This window comes from Neofelis nebulosa, chromosome 6 (genome assembly GCF_028018385.1).
Source record: "Neofelis nebulosa isolate mNeoNeb1 chromosome 6, mNeoNeb1.pri, whole genome shotgun sequence".
NCBI lineage: Eukaryota > Metazoa > Chordata > Mammalia > Carnivora > Felidae > Neofelis > Neofelis nebulosa.
Genome location: NC_080787.1, coordinates 145,325,448 through 145,352,205, shown reverse-complemented (window position 1 = coordinate 145,352,205; position 26,758 = coordinate 145,325,448). Strand labels below are relative to the sequence as shown.

The window sequence follows — 26,758 nt, the reverse complement described above, 5'->3', positions numbered from 1 at the left end:
ATTGCAACTCAGAACTTGAAAATGACCAGCTTTTAGTTGGGGACTGCCTACACTGCTATTATTTCAGGAGGATGATCATCATTTCTTTAAAGTCTTAATTTCATTGTCTTAGCTGAGTCCCATGCTAGAAAACTTGGAGTTGAAAGGCAGTAGTAAGTGATGAATGAGCATTTTTCTTTGTCCTTTGTTGAATCAACAGAGAAAGGTATAAGCTAAGGTGGCTTAAAAAAAAATACATGTACATATGTAATACATATATAATTTCTGTCCTTCCCAGGGAAATAAGGAACTTTTAAGTTTTCTAAAATAAAACTTAGGCACCTAAATTGACCTTGGTTTAATAATATTTGGTTAAAGGTGCTGCTTCTGGATGAAAATTCAGGCCAGTTAGAAGTTAGTGAATTTATTTTATTTTATTTTATTTTTTTTAATTTTTTTTTCAACGTTTTTTATTTAGTTTTTGGGACAGAGAGAGACAGAGCATGAACGGGGGAGGGGCAGAGAGAGAGGGAGACACAGAATCGGAAACAGGCTCCAGGCTCCGAGCCATCAGCCCAGAGCCCGACGCGGGGCTCGAACTCACGGACCGTGAGATCGTGACCTGGCTGAAGTCGGACGCTTAACCGACTGCGCCACCCAGGCGCCCCCTGAAGTTAGTGAATTTATATGAGCTGTGTAGTATCCAGAAAAACGCTCTGAAACTATAGCATCATGAGAAAAGGGATAAGAGAGTTGTTTTATCATAGAAAATGGCTAAAGAAAAATCTCTTGAAAAATCTGGTTGGGTCTCATATCTACAAAAAAGTGGTAAGTCAGCAAATATTGAGTATCTACTGGGTCAAGGCATGGAGATCCAGATAAACCAAGCGTTTCTATGTGCTACCAGTAACATTCACAGTCACAACACCTGTGCTAAAATCCTTTATTCAACAGGTTGAGCAATATAAAGAAAATTATTATAAAAAAGAAAGTCTGGAGTAAATGGAAATACATTTTTAGAAGAAGACAACGTAAATTTTCTATCTCATCACATTAGCCAATCAGTTTGATGACATTCTAATGGACTTGGAGGAATCTTGACAGAATGTTATAGGGTTTTTCTGGAAGAATTATAGTAAAAATAGCAAAGAAGTTTTGGGGGGAAAACCCAGCAATCAGTGCCTTCAGTGATGGGGTGGTTATTCCCTTTTGAAGGTGTGTTGCATTCTTACTCATCTCTAGTCACATTTGTATGCTGATAGTCTGAAAGTTGTTCTATTATTATGATTATAGATTTTTACCTTAATATTATACCTTGAAACCCAAGAAGAGAGTCATTGTTTATTTTCTCATTTCTTATTAATAGCTGCCATAATCTGAATTTCTACCGTGTGCCCGTATTTTGCATATATATTTAAAAGTCTTTGCAATGATTTAGATTTAGCTCACCTCTTTCAGGAACCCCTCCTTAAAACTTCCTCTAACTGCAGCAATAGACTAGGTGCCCTCCTCAGGGACCATGTATAGTTCTGTTGCACATTACATTTAGATCATAATTTTATGAGTCTGTGTCCTCCCCCCCATTGATTGAAGTCTTTAATCAGAAAGAAGTTACTCTATTTACTTTTTTCTCTTCAGTATCTAGCAAAGCTCCTGGTAATTCCTTGCATATTCAAATATCTGTCAGAGAAGTTGTGACCTAAGTCCTGCAGTTATTAAGTAGCAAAGCTGGTATTTGAACTTGGGTTGGTCCGGCTTCCCAATATTATGATAGAATTCAGAGAGTCAAGAATTTCAAACACTCCCCAAATAATTACTCTTTCTGAACTGATGATTTTTTCCTTTCTGTCTTCATCGCAGGGAAGTATGGCCACGGCTGCCTTACCAGAGAGCGGGTCTATCCTTGCCTTGCGAGCCTTGGGTTGGGGCTCACTTTATGCGTGGTGTGGGGTTGGTGTGATCAGCTTCGCAGTCTGGAAAGCTTTAGGAGTACACAGTGTAAGTAACTACAATCCTATAATTGATATCTGGAATGTTTATTCTACTTTCTGTGGTCTAAATCTGCCTGATTTTCAAGAACTGTGTGTGTAACCTATACCCCAAGCTAAAAAGCTATATATTAGGAATGATTGGCTTTTTTTTTTAAACTACTGGTAGGAAGTTCTGTGGACCAGGCTCTTTGTGACAGGTGAGAATTGATGGTGGTTTGGAATGGGTGGCAGCAGTGCAGTTGACGAAAAGAGGTTCTAGGTATATTTTGAAAGTAGAGTCAGCAAGGATTTGTTATACATCGGATGTGAGCGATGAGGGAAAAAAATCACTTCAGGGATCTCCAAGGCTTTTGGCCTGAGCAGCTGGAAGATGGACGAGGACCAGTGTGAGAGGAGCAGGTGCTTGGGGATAATGTCAGGAGCTCAGTCCGTGGCCTGTGAGTTTGAAGTGCCTATTAGATGGCTAAGTGGAGAGTCAAGCAAGCAGTTAGATGTAGAAGTTTCGAACACAGAGGAGAGGTACGAGGTGAAGATGTAAACTTGAGACTCTTCGATATTTAAAGGTAGTATTTAAAGGCAGGAGATGGGGCGCCTGGGTGGCTCAGTCGGTTAAGCGTCCGACTTCGGCTCAGGTCACGATCTCGCGGTATGTGAGTTCAAGCCCCGCGTCGGGCTCTGTGCTGACGGCTCAGAGCCTGGAGCCTGCTTCGGAGTCTGTGTCTCCCTCTCTCTCTGACCCTCCCCCGTTCATACTCTGTCTCTCTCTGTCTCAAAAATAAATAAACGTTAAAAAAATAAATAAATAAATAAATAAAGGCAGGAGACCAGGTGAGTTCACCAAGGCAGTGAACGCAGGGAGAAAAGAGGTCGGAGGAAGGAGCCCTTGGGCACTCCCAAGGTGTAGACGCTAGGGAATATGGAGGAAATTAGCAAAGGAGTCCTCTCTACCAAAGAGCAAAACCAGGGAGAACCGGGAGAATGGTGACTTGGACACGGGTGAAGAAGGTGTACACTGGGGATAAGTCATGTGAGATGAGACTGTTAGTTTGCCAAGTGAGCAGTGTGGCAGTCCATGGTGGGTAAAACTTCAGTGGGGTGGTACAAAAAAGAATGGAGGAGAGAGATTGGAGGCAGTACATATAAGCACATCTTGAGTTCTGCCATAAGGAGAAAGAAAGAAATGGGGTCATAGCTAGAAGCGGCCTGAGATCAAGAGAGGGTTTTTGTTTGTTTGTTTGTTTTTTAAGTTGGGAGAATTAACAGCATGTGTGCGTGCTGATGGGAGTGATTCAGTAGAGGGGGAAATTGCAAGGGAAGGGGAATGATAGGTATTATTATTAAAAACATTATTATATTTTTCACATTTGGTTTAATCATAACTAAACATCAGCATTATTGTACTTTTCACTCAGAGTATTCTGACGAACAGATGTTGCTTTTCTCCTAGTCTGACACTTATTTTTAAAGTCGCTTTGCTGGCTAGTAACTGTTTATGACAGTAAAGTCAGGTTTACTTGGAAAAGTTAGAAGAGCCGTGACTGAAGATTTTTTTTTCTAAGATTTAATTTAAATTCAAGTTAGTTAACATATAGTGTACTAGTGGTTTCAGGAGTGGAATTTAGCGATTCATCACTTATATGTAACACCCAGTGCTCATCAGAACGAGTGCCCTCCTTAATGCCCATCACCCATTTAGCCCCCACCAACCTCCCCATGATTGAAGATTTTTGATGTTTTTTGTTGTGTCCTCAGTTTTGCTTTTGACCAATGTAAAATCTCTTCTTCCATTGCAGATATTGTGCCAGACATTTTAGACCTAGCAGATTACTTAATCTTCACAATAATTATGAAGCAGGTATTAATATCCCCCATTTTATAAATGAGGAAATTGGGACTCAGAGAGGTTAAGTCATTTTTCCAAGATCACACAGCTTATAATTGACAGAGTCAAGATTTGGATCCAAGTCTGATAGTCTTTAAAACCTAGATTTTTTTTCCCCCAATGTTACCTCCCTTAGCTAAGACAGGAAATCAAGGAGTAGGTGGAAGGGGCCGGGATGAGGGGAAGGAGGTGGTTAATTTGGTTTTGATTATGATGTGATCCACACCCACACATTCTTAGTAACTTGACAGGTTTTACTGGGTATCTTCAATGTGGGTCTCATCTCCCAACATTGTAATTAACATCAGTCTGGTATAGGACCGGCCATTTTCTCATAAAAAGGAAGACCTCCTTTTAGCCTTCATCTTCAGTAGAAAAGTCTTTAGGATATAATGGTAAAACAGTATTCATATGTATATATAATATGAGAGCAATTATTGAAAACAAGTGGAAAAAACAGAGAAAATCCGTCTGGCAGAAATTTGAAGTTTTTCGGGTGCCTGGGTGGCTTGGTCCGTTAAGCCTCTGACTTTGGCTCAGGTCATGACCTCGCTATTCGTGAGTTTGAGCTTCGCATCAGGGTCTGCCAAGACAGTGCAGAGCCTGCTTCACATCCCCTGTCCCCATCTCTCTCTGCCTCTCAACTTGCACTCCCTCAAAAATAAATATACATTAAAAACATTTTTTTAAAAAGAAATAATGTGGGTGAAATACAGGTGTGGGGGTGAATTTTTATTTTACTTTTCTGTGTTTCTTAAATGCGTATTTTCACAACAGAACCCTTTTGAAACAATAGTGCTAGATGTTATTTTTATTAATTTATGCTAAAAATGAAGCACAGCTGCCTAGGAGTTCACAAAACCCCTTCAACTATGTATGAAATCTACTTGGGGGCATGAAATACTTAATTAAGCTTTTAGTTTCTATAAAAATGATGGTCTGTTAGCACTTTATATTGACTTCATGGAAATGATTGGTGATGTTTCCAGAACTTAGTAATGTAGGTCATAAACTGAGTAATAAAGTTTTAAGATATTTGAAAATATGAATAGTCTTTAAATTAGAAGAGTCATAATAAATCAATCCAAATTTCCATAGACCAACAAAACTAAGTTATTTAAGTTAAGTTAAATGCTCAAGAACTTGGGCTTTATGGGCTTTATGGTGCTATTCTAGCTTCTAGAATGTGAGCTTCTTTGTTTTATGGCACCAATAGGAGGATTATTGCCTAGATAAAATAGTTGAGCAAGAAAAATTATTTTCTGATTGGCACTACTGAATACAATGATACTTGGAATCTTTTTATATATTCATGTCTTTAACTAAAAAGTGGGAATATAAATCTACTCTTTCCCTACCTGTAGTTCATTAGGAATATCAGTTTGATCTCCACATCTGAGAAGTCTCCCAGAAAAATGATTCACTGACAGCTTTTCAAGAGCATACCTTTTAATAGCAGTAGTGTTTGTTAATTTGTTCATTCAAAAGACATTTGTGGGCCTACCCTGATCCAGGCACTGTGCCAAGACAGGACTCCCCAGTAGACCGTTATTATGGAAGACTTAGTTTTTAAGACTCTCTAAGCAAATTCTTATTATATGACCCACTCTGCAGCTTGTGGAAAGCAATATAGTATATTTCAGTTCTGCATCTAGAGAGTTTTGATGATAATTGTGAGGTTGCCCTGAGTCCAGTGTGGAACTTTTATCACTATTTACTGCCTCACATTTGGAAATGTCATCTTTCTCTGACTAAAAACAATCTTAGAAAATGCTGAACAGAAATGGCCCAAGTGTGTGTACTCAATAAATAGTTGATATGACCATTCTAGATAAATTCAGGTAAATCAAAATCAATTCCAGTGTCAAATAATTGTTGGTAGCTACCCTGGACTGTATTAAATTGCCAATATAAACCCAGTTTAAAAAAAAAAAAAAAAAGGGTGCCATCTAATGGCTGAAGGAGAGCAGTTTACATTCCCTGTTTTAATTCACAGCTACATCTGCTGGCCTAAAAGAGAACACGTTGAAATGCTCGAAGCTAAGGTCTTCAGTTTCTTAGAAGTATTTTGGATTTACTCTTTGTGTATTCATAATTATTATGGAATTTCATTTCACATAGAACATGTACAAAACATCGGATATGAATTTGTATTTTGTACGGTGGTGTATCATTTAATTAGAGATTCAAATAAAGGAGAGCTAGTGGAGGCTATCTTGTTGTCAGCATACTGAAGCAGGGTAAGTGTGCTCAGGATGTAAGAGGGGACCCTCCCTGCCTTCGTGGAGGAACCAGTTCACCTTCCGCCTGGGATCGGCTCACCAGTTCCAGCCTGCTGAGCAGTGTTGTGGGCCAGCAAGCAAGGCCCGATTGCTCAGTATGAATTCATCAATTACTTTAAATTACAGTATTTTATCATCTGATTATGACTGAGGCAGCATTAATTTTATCACAGTAACTTAATTGTGAAAAGAATGAGCATTTACCATGAGTTTGTGGTCCCCTGATGCAGCTACGCAAACGATCCTGGGAGACTGCCATGTTCGGGCCAAGTTCACACCGTGGAGGTCTGATTAGATTGTTTTTATTAGGGGCAGATATTTTAGGTTTAGAGAATAGTTGAAATAAAAGCTTGTCAGTAAGTAAATAAGGATTTCTAGGGATACCAAATAGTAATTCTCCAGTTATCAAAAGAAAAAACCATGCCATTTACAATTATTTACATGTTAACTTAAGCACAAAGACTTAACTTTTCTACCTTTTCTTTTTAAGTATTGATACTTGAAAGGATTTCTGAAAAGGTTGAGCATACTTATGGTTAGACATTTTGCCTTTTTTTCCCTCCCCTTAGAAGGAAAAGGAAGGAAGGAAAAATGTTGGATGCATAAATAATTCCTAATTGATATGACCGGGAGCGTTAGGCCTTTTTTTTATGCCTATGGACTCGTGTTCAACATTTGTTGGAGGTGAAGTTGTCTTAGAGTGCCGATCAGAATCACCGTTGCTAACATTTACTGTGCCTTGTATTTACTATATTCATGATACCTGGTGTAGTTAGAATTTAGGGATAATTTACACTTGTTGCCCTCAGAGGAGCTAAAACCTCAACAGTAATAAAGCCATGAATGAAAACATTTTTAGTTATTGTGAAATACTTTAAATTGTCCAGAAATTTAAATTTAAAAATTTACTTGTAAATAAAGGGAACTTTTAGTTTTGTTTGTTTTTTTTACCATGGGATACTGTTTTTATTTACATATATTGCTTATTTTTTTAAGTTTATTTATTTATTTTGAGAGAGAGAGAGAGTATGTGAGCTCAAGTGGGGGAGGGACAGAGAACAAGGGAAAGAGAGAGAATCCCAAGCAGACTCTGCATCTTCATCAGCCCAGAGCCCGACGCGGGGCTCGAACTCACGAACTGCGAGATCATGACCTGAGCTGAAGTCAGACGCTTAACCGACTGGGCCACCTAAGCACCCCTTACATATATTACTTATTTAACATTTTTTTAAATATTTATTTATTTTTCAGAGACAGAAACAGAATGCAAGCAGGGGAGGGGCAGAGAGAGAGGGAGACGCAGAATCAGAAGCAGGCTTCAGGCTCTGAACTGTCAGCACAGAGCCTGATGCAGGGCTTGGACTCATGAACCATGAGATCATGACCTGACCCGAAGTCACTTAATCGACTGAGCCACCCAGGCGTCCCTATATTGCTTAAAGAAAAACATGTTTAGGACCTATCTTAAAACAAAGACGGCTTCGTTTTTTTGTAAAATTATGTACTCATTGTAAAAAAAAACTGTAGAAAAGTACAAAAGAGGAAACAAAACTCACCAGAAATCTCACGGAGTTGTAATCACTTACTAAAATAAAAACATCCCTTCAGACTTTCTATAAACATATTCATATAATTATATATAAATGTTGTTTTACTGTACTATTCTGGAACCTTTTTCACTGAATAGCCACAAGAACATCTTTGCACAGTAGAGTCTATAAATCTCCATCATTTTTAATGGCTACATGGTGCTCCATTATATTATAATTACTTAATCAGTCCCCTGCCAATAGCATTTAGATTGTAATTTTTCACTGTTTAAACACCATAGTGAACCTCTGCAGGCATGCATCTTTTTGTACTTTTCTTGGTCAGGAAATTTGTCCTAAACACAGATGATGTTATTGTTAAATCCAAGTGCATTTTTAAAATGTTTTTGATACCTATTGCTAAGTGCTCAGTTTATACATTTAGAAGATATTGACAATGCATACAGGTTTCCTAGCACCCTTGCCATTAGTGGCTTCTATTACTCTGAAATGTTTGCCAATCTGATAGACGGGAAATAATCTCTTTCTTTCTTTACTGCATCTCTTTGAAGTCCCTGTCGCTATAAAGGCTTTTATGCAAATAACCTGTGATTGGAGTTTTAACATATCTCTCCAGCCCCAGTGTTGCTTCCTCATCTGCTGATAATAGGTTGGTTCTTTCTCAAGAGCCAGGCTTCCTTTTCCTTGAAAACAAAAAGTAAAATATGTAAATAAAACACATTTTAAATATTTCTCTAAAAATTGGCATTCAACTTTGCTATTCTAAGAAAGATTCTTTAAGGGAAGTAATATTATCTCTTTCCTCTAGGACAATATTGGATTCATTCTAATAAAATGTATTTTCTCCAGCTCTTTTTTGTAGCTGCTGCTAAGTATACTTTTTATGTTAATATTTAGGCTCATTTCTTAATGTCCTTGTGACCAGCTTTAAGGGCTTTTGCTAATTACAGTCAAATCTCTTTCTTTTGACTTTTTGCTAATTTCAACATCTGGTATATCTTATATTAAATATTTTTATGCCTACACCGTTTTTAAGTTACTCGTTTCAAACGAAGCAACATTGTGAATGCTAGAACCGCATATGTAAATAAAACTATGGAAAAGCTTAGAAGTTTTTAACTTCTAAGATATCTAAGAAGAAAATAGACTGTGCTTTGTACTTCTCATTGGTTTGGTCAAAGATTAAAAACAAATCCGTCTCTTGGCAAATTGCTTAATGGTAGCCACTTCTGAGGAATCTGCAGGGCAAATCTGAAAAGTGACTGAAATATGTCCCTTCTGCGTCCTTGCCTAATCTAATTTCAGAGCTACCAGCTTCCGTCCCCAGGAAGCGGACTTCACTTCCTTATTCTGATTACCATAATGTCAGCTGACCCAGCCTCACGTCAACTTCCTGATAGTACTTACTAGAACACCCAGAACACAGAGTCATCATGATCTTGCACAGATAGTTCCGTCTGTCAAGCTCAGGGCCTTCAAATGGCATAAGCACTGAGGAATATATTCCTGGAATCATTTTCAAATTAATTGGAAGTGGCACTGTGCATCACTTAAATCTAGGTCTGAGGTGACAAGAACATCTCTGTAACCCTTATTTCCCATTCATTGCAGCTCTAATGGGCTTGGCATCCGGTGGTAAGAGGCACTCAGTGTAATGTGGAGGAGCAATTTGGTGACAGAGACCGAATCACAGGGACTTGCTCAGTCTAAAATGGGAGATAACAGCTAGTGTCTTTTTTTGGTTTTGGGTTGTTTTTTTTGTTTTTGTTTTTGTTTTTTTGCCTAAGCCAAGGGGGTGGAAAAAAAAAAAATCAGCTTTTTTTGGCATATTGCCAATATACCTCTTCTAAAAACCCACGTTTTCCTTTTATAAGTAAAACAGGGCCCCAAGCATTTTATAATAATAGGAATGTGCAACCATTACTAGAAAAGATCAGGTCTGCCATGAAAGCCTTCTTGTTCCAAAGCCTGACACAAATCAGGCTTAATCACCTCAGGAATGTTCCCAGCCTTACTCCACCAGAGGAAAAGTATCCTTGATTTCACTTGGGTTTTCCTTTTCTTTGTCCTTATTTCTTCTACTGAGCACAGAAAATTGGACTCACGTGAGCAGATCTCTCTAAATAAGGCTTGTGGAGTGAAGACCTGATAGCATGTGTCTACCTTTGTTACGAAAGGTACCTATTCTTGGTCACTTAGAAATCTCTAAGACTCCATGAAAAAATTTATATGTGTATGTTGGTATATTTATATATATTATTAGTCATTTACCGGTATATCAGACAATGAAGTGGTCTCTCCAGTTGAATTTTTCTGACTGAAATATTTCTAACAATTTTAAGAAGAAATCTTTTTTTAAATGTGCTGTGTATCTTTCCACAATGTAAATTGTGCTGAACATAATCTCACTATTTTTTGATGACTCCGATACATCAGTTTGCCTCTTGTGTGAACGAATGCTGGGCTTCTATAGTTCTTTATTCGTTTTGTAATTTTTCTCAATCCTAGTTTGGCTCTTCCTTTTTATTTCCCACTATCCCATCTACTTCTGAAATGCTGCTGCCTTATTTTACACATTAGATGCTAGTTCCTTGCTTTGCCCTTGAATTTTCTCCTTTGCAGGCTCCATCTACTCTGGTGGCTTCATCCACGTGCAGAAGGTTGCCAGGTCTGCATCTTGAGTCGACCCCTGAGCTCCTTGCTCGTGGACCCACTCGACTGGATGCCCTGCAGGCATCACACGTGTCCCCACCTGCATGGTCATTCACCACCCCTCACCCCATCCTCACCCCATCCCCTCCTCCTGCATCACTCAGGGGAATGGCACCATCATCCACAGAGCTGCCCAGAGAGAAAAGCTAGATTCTGTTCATGACCACACTCTTTGTCACCCCTGTATCTAAACAGTCACCAAGCCTTGCTTCTCCCACACCCCCACAGCCACTGTAGTCGGGGTGTCGCCCTGCCTCAAGATGGTCACGACTAATCTCCATTCACCCTGCCTCCCGCCTGGCCTCTCAATAGTCCTTTCTCCGCACTTTGCAAGAAGGCCATGGCCTTCATCTTCCCCAAACTTCTTCCTGCATCTGTACCACTCACTCTGCCTTGTTCATGTCACCATGGACAAGGTGGCCATGCTGCTACCAAGGGCTGACCCCTACCATCTGCCAGAGGATCTTGCTTCTGGAATTATCCTCAGCCTTAGCTATCGGTTTCCCCTCTGCTGCAGCGTGTACAGACATGTTCCAGTTTCTTCCGCCTCTATAAATTCTGACATTCCTCATCTTTCTCCAGCTACCAGCCCAGTCATCTGCTTCCCTTCATAGAAAAGATCTTTTGCAGGGCGCCTGGGTGGCTCAGTCAGTTGAGCGACCTGCTCTTGATTTCAGCTCAGGTCCTGATCTCAGGGTCGTGGAATCGAGCTCGGCATTTGCCTCTGCACTGAGTGTGGAGCCTACTTAAGATTCTGTGTCTCCCTCTGCCCCTCTCCCCTGCTCAGGTGCATGCTTTGTCTCTAAAATGAAAGGAAGAAGGAAAGAGACGGAAGGGAAGGAAAGAGGAAAGAAAGGAAGGGTTAGGAAGGAAAAGATTTCTGAAAGTTGCCGTGGTCACCGTCTGTACTTCCTCCCCTTTCTCTCCTCAGTCCTGAGGGAAACTGCTGGGTAGGGTCACCAGTGCCCTCCTTGTTGCCACACCCAGGTCTTTATCATTCTGTTAGTTGACTCTCAGCGACATTTGACACAACTGAGCATTCTGTCCTCCGCAAAACACTCTTTGCTTCCGAGACCCCTTCGACCTCCCTGGCCAGATATCTTTGCACGTCTCCTGTTCTGGCTCCTCCGTGGCAGACCCGCAAACGTGGGAACATCCAGTGGCTTCCCACTTGGACCCATCTGTTCTCTTTCCGTCCTCGGTCCCTCGCTCCGCTCACCTCGTCCTCGGCATTTTCAAACAACCATACAATCTGTTGCCAGATTTGCCTGACAGCTGCATGTTGTGCATCGTCGGTCGTGGGTCCGAGAGGCTCGTCCGCGACCGTGGCTCAACCACTCGGGGTTCCCGCGCCTCCGACGCCCCCTCCGTCTGTCTTTCCCACTTCGGCCAGTCCCTCTCCACCCCCCACCCCCACCCCCCACCCCCAGCTGTTCCAACCAAACCCTGGCAGAGACTCATCGTGGGTTCTCTCATTTATTTCCCTTTATCCCCTTCGTCTCATCCGTGGGCCAGTTCTGCTTGTTAGCGGTGCTGCGAGACACAGCCTGGCTCCTCTCGTGGCCCCACCTCCACTGGCCTTTTGCCTAGCGCCCTGGAAGTTTCCCGGCCTCTCCTTCCCTCCCCCCCCCCCCCTTCCCGTCTCCTCCGCGCAGCGGCTGGCAGCTGGGGGTACTCGGAAGGTCTAAGTCGGATCGCGTCACTCCTCTGAAAAACCCTGCAGCGGCTCCCACTGAAGAGGTCGGCGGTCGCGCCCTGCCCCCTGCAACCGGCTCCCCCGGAACCGCCGCGGTCACCGCCCCCACGCGCTGCGCCACACCAGCCTCTCCCCTTGGGCCCCTTCCTCCAGCCGCGCCAGGACCCTCCCTCCCCAGGTCTGCGCTCCGCCGCTCTGGCGTGACATTTAGAGTTTCAGCCCAAATTTATTTCACCTCCTCAGAGAAGCTTCCCCAGACCATCTGGTCCGAAATACAGTAGCCTCTCAGTTCGTCTCTGACAGCATCCTGTTTTCTTCTCTTCACAGCACGATTGCAAAAGGAAGTTCTATTGACCATTTTCTTGTTTCATCTGTCCTCACAAAAAGAATGTCAATTTTGAGAATAGAGACCTCATTCGATTTGTTCACTGTTGTATTCTCAGCACCTGTAACAGTGCCTGGCACAGAGGGTGCCCCCTCTGGCACACAGTTTCTGCCATGTCAGTGGCTCGCTGTTCCCTTGAGAATAAAATCCACGTTCCCTGAGATGGTTTGGCCCCTCCGTGATCTGGCCCTACTTCTTCTTTAACCCGTTGGTTCTTAATGGGGGCAGTTTTGTCTTCCCCTCCCTGCCGAGGAAAGATATTTGACAGTATCTGGAGACGTTTTTGGTTGTCCTAACTGGGGGAGCTACTGGCAGCTAGTGGATGGAGGCCAGGGATGCGGTTCCCCACCCAGCGCTGCACTGGCAGGCCCCACAGAGCGATCTGGTGCCCATGTGACTAGTGCTGCGGTTAAGAGTGGCCCCTTCTCTCTGTTACGCCCAGAGCTCGAGCCAGGCTGAGAGGCCTTGTTCTTCCTGGCCTCTGAGCCCTGTCCTTGCTGATCTCCCCGCTGAACTTCACCCCTCGCTCTTCCTACTGTTCCTGATGCTGGCTCTGGTCTTTGCCTGATTGGAGTCTTGAGGCAAACTAATCTTTAAACTTCACAACAGGGAGTTCATCCATCTGGGCAGTTTTGAAATTATAAAGGTAACTTCTACCATTAGGTAAATTTAAGTTTGTACCTAAATTGAAGATAACTTCCATATACAAACATTCTTCATATCGGTTTTTTTTTGTTTGTTTGTTTTTTGATGAATAGAACTGTTATCCAGGACTGTGGTATTATTTATATGAATCCAATCACAGAGAATACTTGGAGTGAATTAATAAAACCACACCTATTCAGTTAGAGCCTATAGCCATAAAATTAAATTTTGTCAGTTTTTAGCTACAATTTGGGATGTTTAAACACATACCAGTGAATTTTAATTGCCTTGTTTTCATGTTTTGTCCTACATTAAAATATTTCCTTTTTTCCTTTTGAATTATTAATACATGTAGCTCTTTTAAGTGCATCAAAGATTGTGTGTAGATGATATCTTTATCTTTATTTTTTTAATGTTTTATTTTTGAGAAAGAGAGAACAGGAGCAGGGGAAGGGTGGGGGGTGGGGGGGGTGGGGGGGGAAGAGAATCCCAAGCAGGCTCCGTGCTGTCAACACAGAGCCTGAGCCAAGGGTCAAACCCATGAACCATGAGATCATGACCTGAGCCAAAGTCAGATGCTTAACCAACTGAGCCACCCAGGCACCCCTATTTTTATGTATGTATGTATGTATGTATGTATGTATGTATGTATGTATGTACATACGTACGTATGAGGGTGCATGAGCAGGGGAGGGGACAGAGAGAGAGAGAGAGAATATCTCAAGCAGGCTCCACCCTCAGTGTAGAGCCCAGCATGAGGCTTGATCCCACAACCCTGGAATCATGACCTGAGCTGAAATCAAAAGTTGGCCTCTCAACCAACTGAAGCACCCAGATACCCTAGATGATGTCTTTAAAGAACAGAAGTGAGATTTGGGTTCTTTATTAGATGAATTTGCCAATTCCTGTTATGCTATTTGAATACCATAAATGGAAGTTGATCCCAATGTTGTTTTGCAGTGACAGTCTACCTTTGTTCTATCAGGAGACAAAGCTTTGTGGCCCTGCTTTTGTCCCTCCCCAACATTCCCCGTATTGCTGACAAAGGAAACTACATAAGGTGCTGGTATTTCTAAACACCCCCACACAAGGATTACAGAGTTGTATAGATTTTAGTACATGAGCAATAGAATCATAGCCCACTAATTTGTTTTAAAACTACAATTTGCATTTTATGATTTTTAAATCACAAAGAAGACTTTTAAAATAATTGTGTTTATATAATGCTCTACTTGCTTGCTGGTGAGTTTATAGCTTATAATATTAATTAACACTTCTTTCATTGCGACTTCTTTTTTTCTTTTTTCTTTTTTTTCAAATCAAGGGTTTTATGCAGTGGTTACTTTTTAAAAGCTTTCCAAAGAACAAAATATTTGTTTAAAGAATGAAAATATTCTTTCTGCCATTGCATATTTATTTTACTGTGTTCCTAGCACTGTAGAATTTCTTTTATTATTACTATTTATTTTTTATTTTTTATTTTTTTGTGTGTTCTAACTTGGTAAAGGGAGGTATTGGCTTTGGCTTTGGAAACAGTTAAGAAATCTTTTAGCCTATCCATAGCTTTGTCTAAAATTTATACATCAGCCTTGCTAAGAAACCCCAAACAGGCATCTATACATTTTACCTACCCCTTCATTTAGAACTCTGGTACTAGGTGGATTCTCCAGCCATGCCTTTCTGTTTCTCTCACCTTTAGCCTTACTTCACTCGGTTCTATATTCATTCTTTTTTTTCTTTTCAAGATTTTTATTTGTTTAAAGTAATCTCTATGTCCAGCGTAGGTTTGAACTCACAACCTTAGATCAAGAGTCGTATGCTCTATTGACTGAGCCAGCCAGGCACTCCTATACTCCTTCTTTTTTCTACCATGAATATTTACTCAATTCGCTTACCAAGCTGTGTTCTTGAGGATAGTGATATGCTATAAATAAAAGGTGATCCCTTTGGAGTGACAAATTCATATGTAATTACACTTAATTGTGTGTGAGAAATCCTATGATGGAGGAAGGTACAAAAGACACTGGTGGCGTAGGATTTTTAAAAGTCAGTTCTAAAAAAAATAAAAATAAAAAATAAAAGTCAGTTCTGCTTGGGGGTGGGGGTGGGGGGGTGGATTGTACAAGACTGAGAGGATGGAATATTTGGACCAGACTCCTAGATAGAAAAAGGGCCAGAGAGCTGGGGATGAGAGTCCAGACAGGTGGAATAGAATGGCTTAGTTGGAACAATTTGTGGTCCAGAGACTTGTTGGTCATCTTTTATTTCCTGCTTCCTCCTTCCTAGGTGATGTAATCAAGCATCCTCCTCCCATCAGCAATAATATTATACTGCCTTTTGAATAGATCATTTGAGTTAGGTTTTCCATTCGAAAGGAATAAGGAACCACCTCAGACAGGTCATTAGGGAGTTGTCTGGCTGTATCTGACTTCGCACATCTTTGAGTAGACCTAAATCGGCTGTGGAGGTCATGTACGTGTCTTTGTCTTTCTCAGTTCTTCCCTTCTTAGCTCAAGACTTACTGTAAATAAAAAGCTGCTTTGTTTGAGGTATTTTTACTTTGGAGAGTGTTATTTTCTCAAAATTGATTTAGTTGTGGCTAAGGGGAAAAGCTGAAGAGGCAGCTGTCAGAGATTTTATTTCTGAAGAGGTTCAAACTCTAGAAAGAAAATTACTATAGAAAGAAGTCATCTAGCTAAGAGTTGTTATGTGCTTGAATTTCATCCTCAAGAACACTTATCTTGGAAAATGACTTGACTGGTCAAAGGAATCATTATAGGAAGAAGGTGGGACCAGACAGCAGGTTTAAATATTTCTATTCTGCCTGGGATAGAAGAAACTACAGCTATCAAAAGTTGGTCTTTTAAAAGGATCCCTCTGTGATGTTAGCCACCATTAAATAAAGATGATTGTTTTTAAAATTGCAGTTGTTAATTTGGCAAATGGTTACCATAAAACTGACTACCAGTGTGGAGAGAACTCATGTTTGTGATGCTGTCACCACTTTGTGTATCATGGAGCTTGTGACCCTGTGCCATCTAAACAGTATGTCTGGTCCCTGCTAGAGTGCTGAGTCCCACCGAAACAGGGTTGCAGGAACCCCACTAATTGCCACACTTTCCCACCCCTCACCAACTGCTTTGCTCATTGTTCCTCTCTTCCTGGACTGCACTGCGGTGACAAAAGAATATAGATTTCTAAGTCCTGAATATAAAATATTCATTTTGTGGAGATTTGGTGTTCTGAAACCGAAATCTCTTTTTTTCTGACTGGGAGGGGGCTGTGTGTGCCAAGAGCCCTATTAGAGAAGAGCATATTGCTTTTTTTTTTTTTTTTAACATTTATTTATTTTTGAGAGACAGAGAGAGACAGAGCATGGGTGGGGGAGGGGCCGAGAGAGAGGGAGACACAGAATCCGAAACAGGCTCCAGGCTCTGACCTGAGCCGAAGTCGAACGCTTAACCGACTGAGCGCCCCAAGAGCATATTGCTCTTAAAAGGAGAGGAGAAGTTTGAGGAATTATTACATGGTCAGAGTTGTTTTATAAGTGGGGAGAAAGTGCCATTATTTTTATTTGACTTTCGTAGCTTACTGGGTTTATTAGGGTATATATTTATACTTCATCAGATGTAAAGTTGCTATCTCCTTAGAAACTTCAAAGGAAGTTCAGAAGACTGGCCAGAGAAATGCAGTGGAAAGCAAGATATACTGATATTTATTTTACTGCTTTAATCAATAATCTGATCTGTGCATTGGTCAAAATTTGCCAGTTTAAAGACCTTTAACATAGATCTTCATTTGAATAGAAGGCTACATCCCCACCTTTCTACCTGAGAAATTTTTAATCAGGACTGTGAATCACACGGTTTCCTTTGGCATGAGAAAGTGGTAACGGCATCTCCCTTTGAGTTTCTACTGTTGGACTAGCTCACAGTCGGCCCCTTCCCCTTTTTGCCAGCGCTGTGACTTCCCCCCCCCCCCCTCCCCAGTTGTGGATCATGGTCGTGACTGGTATGAAGGCAGTGGAACCTCTCCAAATAGAAAATTCTCCAATTGGATACAACTTAAAACAGGAGCCCCGCTTCTCCTATAGACGCAGAAAAATGGTGAAGGCGGCCATTTGGAGACAGAGCACACGTACCGTATTCTTTCCGGCAGGGATACAGTTCAGAAAATCTAACCCTATTTTTATCTGTACCTACTGGAATTATTTCTACTTGGCATCTGTAGCAAAAATAGAAAATCCGTAATCCCGGGGATCTGGGTTGGCCCATTATACAAGTTAGAAATGGAAGAGAATTCATGTGTGTAAAACAATCTACAGAATTAATTTGCCAGAGAACCCCTTTTACCACCCCAGCCTGAGCAGACATGCAAAGTACCACTCTGGAGGCCCTTGAGATGCCACGCGAGCCTGCCCACTAGCACAGCTGCGGTAGTGGGCTGCGGGGCCCTCCGACGCCGCGGCCACGCACAGCCGAAGTAGTTGGAGGGGACGCGGTGCCATCCAACTGCCACGACCGCGTGCAGTCGCGGGGGGGGCGGGGCCTTCCAACCGCCAAGGCCTCGAGCCGCCGCAGTAGCAGGTGCAGGAGGTGTCTAACGGTCACCTGCTCTGTGCCCTCAGGTCACAGAGCTTGTCTGCAGTTTTCTTCCTTTCTCTCCCTCCACCTCGTGAGCGAGTAGCCATGAACTGGTCTGTGGGAGTCCTGCGGGCCGGCCGGAGAGTGGAGGCTGCGAGAGTGAATTTCCTGTGCCCGAGGGGGGCGCTGTGTCCCCGCCAGCCGTCAGGCATCCCCCTTCCGGTCGCCTGGCCCGTCACCCTCGTGTCCAGGATGGCGACCATCAAGTGTGAGCTTATCAAGAATTTCACCTCCGAGGAGGCCGTTCATCACAACAAAGTCTCCATTATAGGAACCGGATCGGTTGGCATGGCCTGTGCTATCAGCATCCTGTTAAAGGGTTTGACCGATGAACTTGCCCTTGTGGATGTTGATGAAGACAAACTGAAGGGTGAGACCATGGATCTGCAACATGGCAGTCCGTTCGTGAAAATGCCGACTATTGCCTCCAGCAAAGATTACCCTGTCACTGCAAACTCCAACCTTGTGGTCATCACAGCAGGTGCACGCCAGGAAAAAGGAGAAACACGGCTTAATTTAGTCCAGCGCAACGTGGCCATCTTTAAGTTAATGATTTCCAATATTATCCAGTATAGCCCTCGCTGCAAACTGATTGTTGTTTCCAATCCAGTAGATATATTAACTTACGTGGCCTGGAAATTGAGTGGATTTCCCCAAAACCGTGTTATTGGAAGTGGTTGTAACCTGGACACTGCCCGTTTCCGTTTCTTGATTGGGCAAAAGCTTGGTATTCACTCTGAAAGCTGTCATGGGTGGGTCCTTGGAGAGCATGGAGATTCCAGTGTCCCTGTGTGGAGTGGAGTGAACATCGCTGGTGTCCCTCTGAAGGCTTTGAATTCAGATATAGGAACTGATAAAGATCCCGAGAAGTGGAAAAATGTCCACAAAGATGTAATTGCCAGTGCCTATGAGATTATTAAAATGAAAGGTTATACTAATTGGGCCATTGGCTTATCTGTAGCTGATTTAACGGAAAGCATTTTGAGGAATCTTAGAAGAGTGCATCCAGTTTCCACCATAATTAAGGGTCTGTATGGGATAAACAAAGAAGTATTCCTCAGTGTCCCATGTGTCTTGGGAGAGAGTGGTATTGCAGACCTTGTAAAGGTGACGCTGACCCCTGAAGAACAGGCCCGTCTGAAGAAGAGTGCGGAAACACTGTGGGAGATTCAGAAGGAGCTTGAGCTTTAAAGTTGTTTGAAACTATCTTTCAGAAGTTACTGAAGAGATAGTAGGTGTGGGGTTGTGTATGTCAAATTTTTTAATAAACTTGAAATTGCTAGAAGTTGGAAATAGGAAAGGAAGTACAGTGACTCATCTGTTTATTCCCCAGCTTTTTTATTTAGCATCCAGATGTCAGGATGATTTTTTCTTCCCCACACAATTCCTAAGTGACTGCATCAAAGGTGTTTTTGTACCACTGATGTGCCAGTACTTGCCATATATATTTAGAGAGAGAGTTGCTATTTGGTCCAAAAGGATAAAGGATGTAGGTGTTTATTGTGTTACAGAAATGATAATTTTCATTAAGTACATGTTAATTTTTTCATTCCGGCTGGCTTACACCTACTGTGTTCATTTATATACTGTTTTTAAGAAGTTGTGACTTTCTCTACAACGTAAAAATAAATATACACACAGACAGAAGTACTGTAAAGGAGCCATCAGCTGCCTTCATGCCCCTGTGACAACCTTTCAGGTGGGCCTTAAAAAAAGGCATTATAAAATGAGAGCTGCGAGTAGGGCCTGTGTGTTGGGAGAAGGGGGTGCACATGTACACACATGCTCGTGTATGGACGGCAGTGAAGCAGAAACGTTAGGTTAAAATAGGAAAATAGTAGTGATCTGGGTGGTAGCAGTTATGAAAGCGTTTAATGCAATATCAAGTATGAAGTGTAAAAAGATAGAAAAGAGCTTTTAGAAAGAGACCTGACAGAGGTGGCAAGTGTTACTGTCATTTATTTGTCAGAGAGACATTCCTAAATTTTGTCGCCGCTAAAAATAAAGCCTCTGAAATTATTTTAGAACCGCCTCTGAGAACCTGACCTGTTTGCACATTAAACCGGGAAGCGTGTTACAAGTTGTTCTTGTTAGGCCAGGTCTCATCAGCAGAGTGGCCCTGAGATGCTCTGAGGGCATCCCTCTTGCTCGGTTTACTTCACATTAACAAAGCTTTTGCTTTTGTATTGTGCCCTGTTGTTAATCACTGTCATAAAAATTGGCTATTTTAATGAGTGCTTCGGGGATTGTATTTCTCAGAAAGTTACACATTCACTTTTTATTCCTAAATCAATTGACTTTACTATAGATTCTAGACTTTCTGCATGTGATACAGTGAGGGTTTAGGAGAAAGTGAAGACGCTTGTCTGACCTCTACCTAAATGATGTACTAATAACGTAGAAAATGAGAACGATTTTCAAATTCGTGTTAGCCTTCTTGATGCAATTGAGTATTAAATAAATAATATGGTACGTTCAAACATATTTCAGGATCCATATGGACATAAGCCAAGCTAATTAAAATGGAAAGGTACCAGCATCTCCTCTCTAAATAAAACCGGTCCTGCTCAGTTGAATTTTACCAGGTAGACAGGACAGCAATCCACCCCCCAAAATGACCCTTTACCATACTGATCAGAGCTCCCATACTATTTTATTGGAAACATCTAGAAATGTTCTGACTACCCAGGAAGCAGTGTCATGTAATGGGACTAATTGATGTGCTGAGCTCTGAAAGTGGGAAGGATGTTGGTTTGGTTCCAGACGATTCTAAGAGCTTTTTAAGCTTAACTGCACAGAGTTCTTCTTCCCCTTTGTCCAGCCCTTGAGTTTTTATTCAGCCATGTTTCAGCCAAGATTAATGTAATTTTGAAGGGGATCAGAGCACGCCTTAGGTCTATTTTGTAATTCTCTTTACTATGTCAAGTCAGAGTCGGCTGGGTTTACTACAGTGAAAAACAGTCTCCAAATGTGTGGCTCAAGGTTTATTTCTCTCATTAAATCCACTGTGGGTTTACTTGAATCTCTAGGGGAGCCGTCCTCCTCCACAGGTGGCTCTGTACCTCAGATTGCTTTGATCTTAAGGCACCGCCATAGTAACCCAGGTTTCCATGATTTCTATGGAAAGGTAAGAATGGCCTGGAAACACCTGCAGTTAAATGCTTCAACCTGGAAGTGATGCACATTTCTTTTGTCAGAACTAGTCATGTGGGTACCTAACTTAAAGAGGGTGGAGAAGTATAACCCCCTGTATCTGGAAGTACATGACTACTGGCTATCAGTGAACATTAATAATCATCTGCCATACCATTCTAAATAAAATGGTAGCCATTGTAAGAGGTACACGTGCTTTTAGAGTCATTTTTAGTTAAAGCTGGTATGTGATTAGAGGTTATAGAGGTACCAAGTCTTTCCAGGTCACAGAATCAGAGTGGCTATGGTGAAAGAGCCCTGGACGTCATTCAGTCAGTTGTACTTAGAAAGCATGTCACCATGGATGGGTTAACCTCTCTGACTTCTGGTTTCTCATATGTAAAGTGGCGGTGCTCATTTCTGCCACAAAGAATTGTAAAGACTAAATAATAGCCTGATGCTTGGTAGAGTGCCTGACACATAGGTAATCTCATACGGCAGCCATTATTATTCCTGTTCAAGTAACAGTTATTGTCTTATTCTGTGTTATGAAGAAGCTGAATTTCCAGCTTCTTCAAAAGGACTGTTGGTCCTATAACGCTTTCATCGTTCTACCTCCAGCACTGGAGTCCTGCAAGAGGCAGCTGAAGCCAAATGAGCTAGTCAGTGGCAAAGATATTATACAACTTGGAGCTTGTAATTCCAACAACTGCTTATTTTTTTAAGAATAGATACTATTCTTAAGGGTAAGGGTTTTCTCTAATTGGGTACATCTCTTGGGCTTTTAAGGAGTTTTTCAGCACACCACGCATTAGACCAAAAATCTTCATGTTGTTTTTTTCCCTGCCAAAACATGCATGGTAAATGTACAGCCATATCCCATGTTTCTCTCCTGGCTTACTGGCTATATGGCCCTTCAAACAACTATTGCAGTGTGAGTGAGAATAACATTATAAGAGACATAATCTTGAAGCCATTCTAACATCTAAAAAGTCAATCATACCCAGTCTTCAGAATGTCCATGTTAGTAACAAATTACTTGTAATACATTTCCCAATTGTCACGACACTGTATTCAAGGCTTGCTGCCTTAGAAAGTAATACTTTCTGACGGTATTACAACCCATCCCTGTTGGACACAATCAGTGGGACTTAGGGATGAGGTTCTTGCGCAGTGGGCTCATTGCCTTGGGGGGTGCCATTCCTGTCTTAGTCTTTGTGGAGAGCAGCGCCTGGAGTTGTGTAGTACACAGTGGCCCTGATTAGAAGCGTAGCCCTGGGACCCATAGCCAGGGAAAAATTCTCCCCAGTCAGAGGAAAGAGGGAAAAGGAAGACAGCAGGTAAGAGCTCAGAGCTTGGAAAATGCTTCAGAGTAGAACAGAGTTACTGGATCTCTAGTTCCCAACATTGTCCCGTCCTCACTGAACTTGTGGGGTACAGGGTAGGGGATGGTTTGTGCCAATAGCTGTCATTGTTATTGTGGAATTCAGTTCATTGGTTTATAATCAAATTTGCTTGAATTTACTCAACCCTTAAATCTTTTTTCAAGCACAGTTTTAAGCAGGAGAATGTTCTGTTGACCTGTGATAGCGTATCACTGATAACACCAACACCTCTGAACTGCATATCAGAAATTAATACGGGGGGGGGGGGGAAACCTGAAGGTTTTCGTGTCCTATCCATATACATAAATAGTACAAGCTTAAAAATTTGTGGAACCCCATTGTTTAGAGTAACATGAGGCCCTCTTTATAACCTCAGTGTAGACTCTGGGTTTCCTCTTCTACAGCTGTAAAATTAAAGAGGCCCTAATGGTGTTCTTTATCCCATCTGCCTCCTTTCTTTTACCCCTCTTCAAAGTCTGTCTATCCTTCTTTGGCTCTTTTTCAGATACGATTTCTTCTAGTGGGTCAGTAACTCATTTATGACTCTGGGGACAGGTGAATGATACAATACTTGGGAAATAAGGAAAGAAAAGAAAAAAATCAGTCCAAGAAGACAAAATGGCAACATGACCCCCTCCTTGCTGAATAGAGCAGCCACCCTTTACTCCTACCCAGACCACATCTGCGTTTCCTACCTTCTTCTCAGCAACTGACCATGTTCCACATCACTGAGAAGGCAGAATGGCATATGATCCTCTTCATGTCCTCGCTCTCTGACACTCCATTTGAAAACTCTTGTCATTGGATTTAGTTGTAACGGATGTTCAGCCATAAAGGTGAAGGGAAAGAAGAGGCAGCACAAGCAGACCCCGGCCAGAGACATCTTGGAACTGAGAAAGTCTATGCAAAAGATGCCTCAGTGGGGCTATATATTGGTATTTTGGACAAAGCAACAATTATTTTTATGGCCATTCTAGATACTTAGAATCTGCCCCCCTCCTCCAGTGCAGATAGAAGTTCCCTGTGATTATGGCAACCAAAATGATGACACTATTTGAGAACTGCTATTTGGAGCTACATTTCCAATCCCTCCCCAGTACTGTGTCTAGGTGACAACGTGTTATGAAGGATTCGTCAGAGTACGAATTAGTCTTTGAGTTGCATGGAAGACGGGGCTAGGGAGAGATACCCATGCCAGGGATGTGTGTGTAATGAGGACTGGTGTCTGGGACCCAAACGTTAAAAGATGGTTGGCATGGACCTCCTATAGACTACATATAACGGAGAACCATATGTATCCCCCAGTGTCAAAATAGTTGAACCAAAATGATACAGAACTATAAAGTAATGCTTTTAGCCAACTTACCATATTATTTATGTCCGTATGAACTTTGTTCTTGGAATCCAGCACGTACTTTGGTGATGTCGTAATGACAATGGCCAATATATATTGAGTACTGCCATGTGTTAGGTGCTCTGCTTTGCATGTATTATCTCACTTAATCCTCACAACCCTGTAAGTAGGCAGTTATCTCCCTTCTACACATGTGGAAACTACGGCTCAGAGAAAGGAGTTTTCCCCAGTAGAGAGAGATCTGTCTGGTGGCAGAGGCTGTGCTGCGGTGACTGGAGTGAATGTCTAGGAACTTACAAGTCCTGAGCAAGATGCACTTGCTGAGTTTAGAAACAAAGTAAGGAATCAGCTTCAAAATAAAGTGAAATAAATAAGCAGCGATATAAGAAAAATATATTAGCCAACTCCCAACATAACCACTCCAAGAAATGTCTTGGTGTTGTCGATGAGTCTGAGGTGCTTCGCACATCTGATTGAAGAGATCTGTATCCTTGAGAAATACAGTCAGGATACAGCCGAGGAGAAACTGTAATGCTGCACAGTAGTGCTGAAGTATCTTCACGACAGGACCAGACAGGTTAAAACCGTGAATCAAAAGTGCGTAGCCAGCACCATCTAGTGCAAAGATGATCCGTCCTCCCTTAGGACGGTGTGCTCCGCAGGGGGAGCCAGGTGCCCCAGGCTGACGCTCCTATTAAAGATCTTCCAGCCCCTGTTGTGACCCGCGGGTTCCCAGGGTCACAACAGAGCTTTCAACCCTCTACACAGAGCTTTCAACGCTGTTTGGCATATGAGAACGTTCTAATTTATCTGCCATCCACTGATGCGTTCTTTATTAACCCTTACTAAGTTTCTTCTCTTCTTCCCTCTAGCTCCAAAATGCTTCTACGAATGGCCTCGGTGTGTTTAAGACGAACAGAACTTCCATTCTCAGCTGCATCTTTATATATGAAAAAGCCCACAAAACATAGCATTCTTCTGGTGGGAAATAGATATCATGGAGGGTTGACAGTCTAGATTACGTTGCCTTCCAGATTCAGAGTGGTGTTTTATGTTATTTAAGGCTCAATAGATTACCGCTTGGGAGAAGAACGGAGGTGTATCTCATTGCCTCTCAAGGTAGCTGGAGCAGAGTCTTTACTTTTTATGGTACCCACAAGCAATGAAGTATCATCCCAGCAGCAACAGAGTCTGTCTCTCATTGCTTTGGCTCTTTTGATAACTGATTTCTTTTTTCCTCCTTTTAGATGAAAGACTTTCGAAGTGAAATGCAATCAATATTTCCAACAATTCCCAAGAACTCCGAATCGACTCTTGAGTGGGAGGAAGCATTGAAATCCAAATGAGATAAGCACGGTGAGGGAAGTCTAAAACGATTGTTTTGGAAAGGGTGGCTTCAGAGATGCCACAGAAGCAAAGGGCCTCGATTGATTTATCATCAGGAACATGTGCATTGTTGACTGAATTCATGGGATAGAAGGCGCTCAGCGTCCACAGAGGAGGCCGCCAGTCTGTGCGCTTTACTTTAAAATTCACACGGGCATGCGTGTGCCTAAGGTTTTCCCAAAATTGGGAAGACTATTTAAAAATAATCATATGGGTAACCTCTCTGTGGAGAAGATCCCAGGGGAAGTACGTCTGTTTATAACAGCTGAAGCCAAGTTTTGTACCTGAAAAAATGTATAATAACATGTGATGGAAAATCTTTATAGACAGACTCCTAACCACACTAGTACCTCAATGTGTCTAATTAAATGAGTTTCAACAGCGTTTCTTGTCTGTATGTGATTGTCAGGGCTTGGAAAGCTCACTCCTATTAGGCCGACTCCAGAGCAACAGGTTAACAGGTAAACCCTGTTTGTCAGGTAGCAGGTGTGGCTCTGTTGTCCTGAGTTTGCTGTCCTGGCTTTGCATGTGCTAATTAGTCGCTGATGAGCTCGTCTCAAGGCTCTGGAAATTCTTATACATAGATAAGAAGCCAGTAACAGATTATGAGAACTTGAAAAAGTAGTCATGCTAAAATAATACGATACCATGGATATAAAATGTACTTTTTTGAGAAGTTGGTTCTGTGTCCCTCAACATTGACTGTTTGTTGTTTTACCTCAATTGTCAATGTAAAAAGAGTCCAATTATCACCTACCTTAACGAATTATTTTGAACCAGAAAGTTACCTGAGTATTGAGTCTCAATTTTAAGTAGTCAGTACTGCCTCCCTGATGAAAGTACTGGTAAATTCTTCTACGCACACCCAGCCCTTTCCTGTCCTCCATGATCTCTTCGAGAAAACAGAAAAATGTCTGCACGCAATTATTTTTATTTGAAATTAACATTCTTTAAAGAAAAGTACTTTCATATGTCAGTATACCCAGAAAAATATGGTTGGGTACCAGTTATGCAATTTCTTTATAATTACTTAGGCTCTAATTAGCAATCAGGTTTAATAAAGTACATTTAATTTTTTTTTTCTGTTGTAATGAAACCTTTCAGTTCTAAGGAAAATTTTTAAGTGAAATGTCAAGTGCATAATGTAACATTTTTCTCTGGGCCAGCTTACCCTGTTAAAATTGCCATATTGTTAATTAATTAAACAGGTGTAAGCAGCATCTGGGATTCATATGTAACCTGTTAAAAATCTCAAGACTACAAGGAAGGGATTGCAGAAATTATCAGGGTATATGGAGAGGCAAAAACTTTTCACTCGGCTTTCATTTTTAACTAAGAAAAGATTTCTAGTCTTTGAACGAAATGGAGGAACAGGTTGTGTCGATATTATGGCCTGTGTCTAGGAGCTTGGTGGGCCCCATTCCCACAGGGTCTGGCTTGTGGGAGGCCTCAAGGCATGAAAGTTTGGATACAGACTTCTGTTTACCCTTTTCATATACGTCTGTTGTCCTTGAGGGATGGCAAGGGGGCTCCCATAAGAACGATCGTGAATCACCCACAGAGGGAAGGTTGATGGGGACAGACTCCCAGTTGCATTTTAAAAACAGAAGTGAAGTAACAAAGATGAAAGTTAAAAGGAAAACAAGCAATATGACTGACGTGGTATTTTTCTACAGTCAGAACTCAGATTTCAGAAGATTTAGTCATTTGTCTATTCCTTTTATACCAGAGGCATA

General features: G+C 41.7%; 2 protein-coding genes across 3 annotated transcripts in view; both read left to right on the top strand.

The window, feature by feature from the left end:
- Positions 1 to 25,406, top strand: part of TMEM242 (transmembrane protein 242) — a 29,901-nt gene extending 4,495 nt beyond the window's left edge. Inside the window, exons 3-4 of one of the 2 annotated variants that reach the window (XM_058735760.1) lie at positions 1,840 to 1,977; positions 24,884 to 25,406. In XM_058735760.1, coding sequence (XP_058591743.1) covers positions 1,840 to 1,977; positions 24,884 to 24,982 — 237 coding nt within the window. In that variant the 3' untranslated portion in view covers positions 24,983 to 25,406. Of the gene's footprint in view, positions 1 to 1,839; positions 1,978 to 11,183; positions 11,257 to 24,883 lie in introns of those variants that run through there. The other variant, XM_058735761.1, reaches the window with a different exon arrangement.
- On the top strand, positions 17,750 to 19,412 carry LDHAL6B (lactate dehydrogenase A like 6B). Its single transcript, XM_058735759.1, has one exon. It carries the CDS (start codon positions 17,811 to 17,813, stop codon positions 18,954 to 18,956), a length of 1,146 nt encoding a protein of 381 aa, XP_058591742.1. The 5' UTR covers positions 17,750 to 17,810; the 3' UTR covers positions 18,957 to 19,412.
- Positions 25,407 to 26,758: the final 1,352 nt, after the last annotated feature.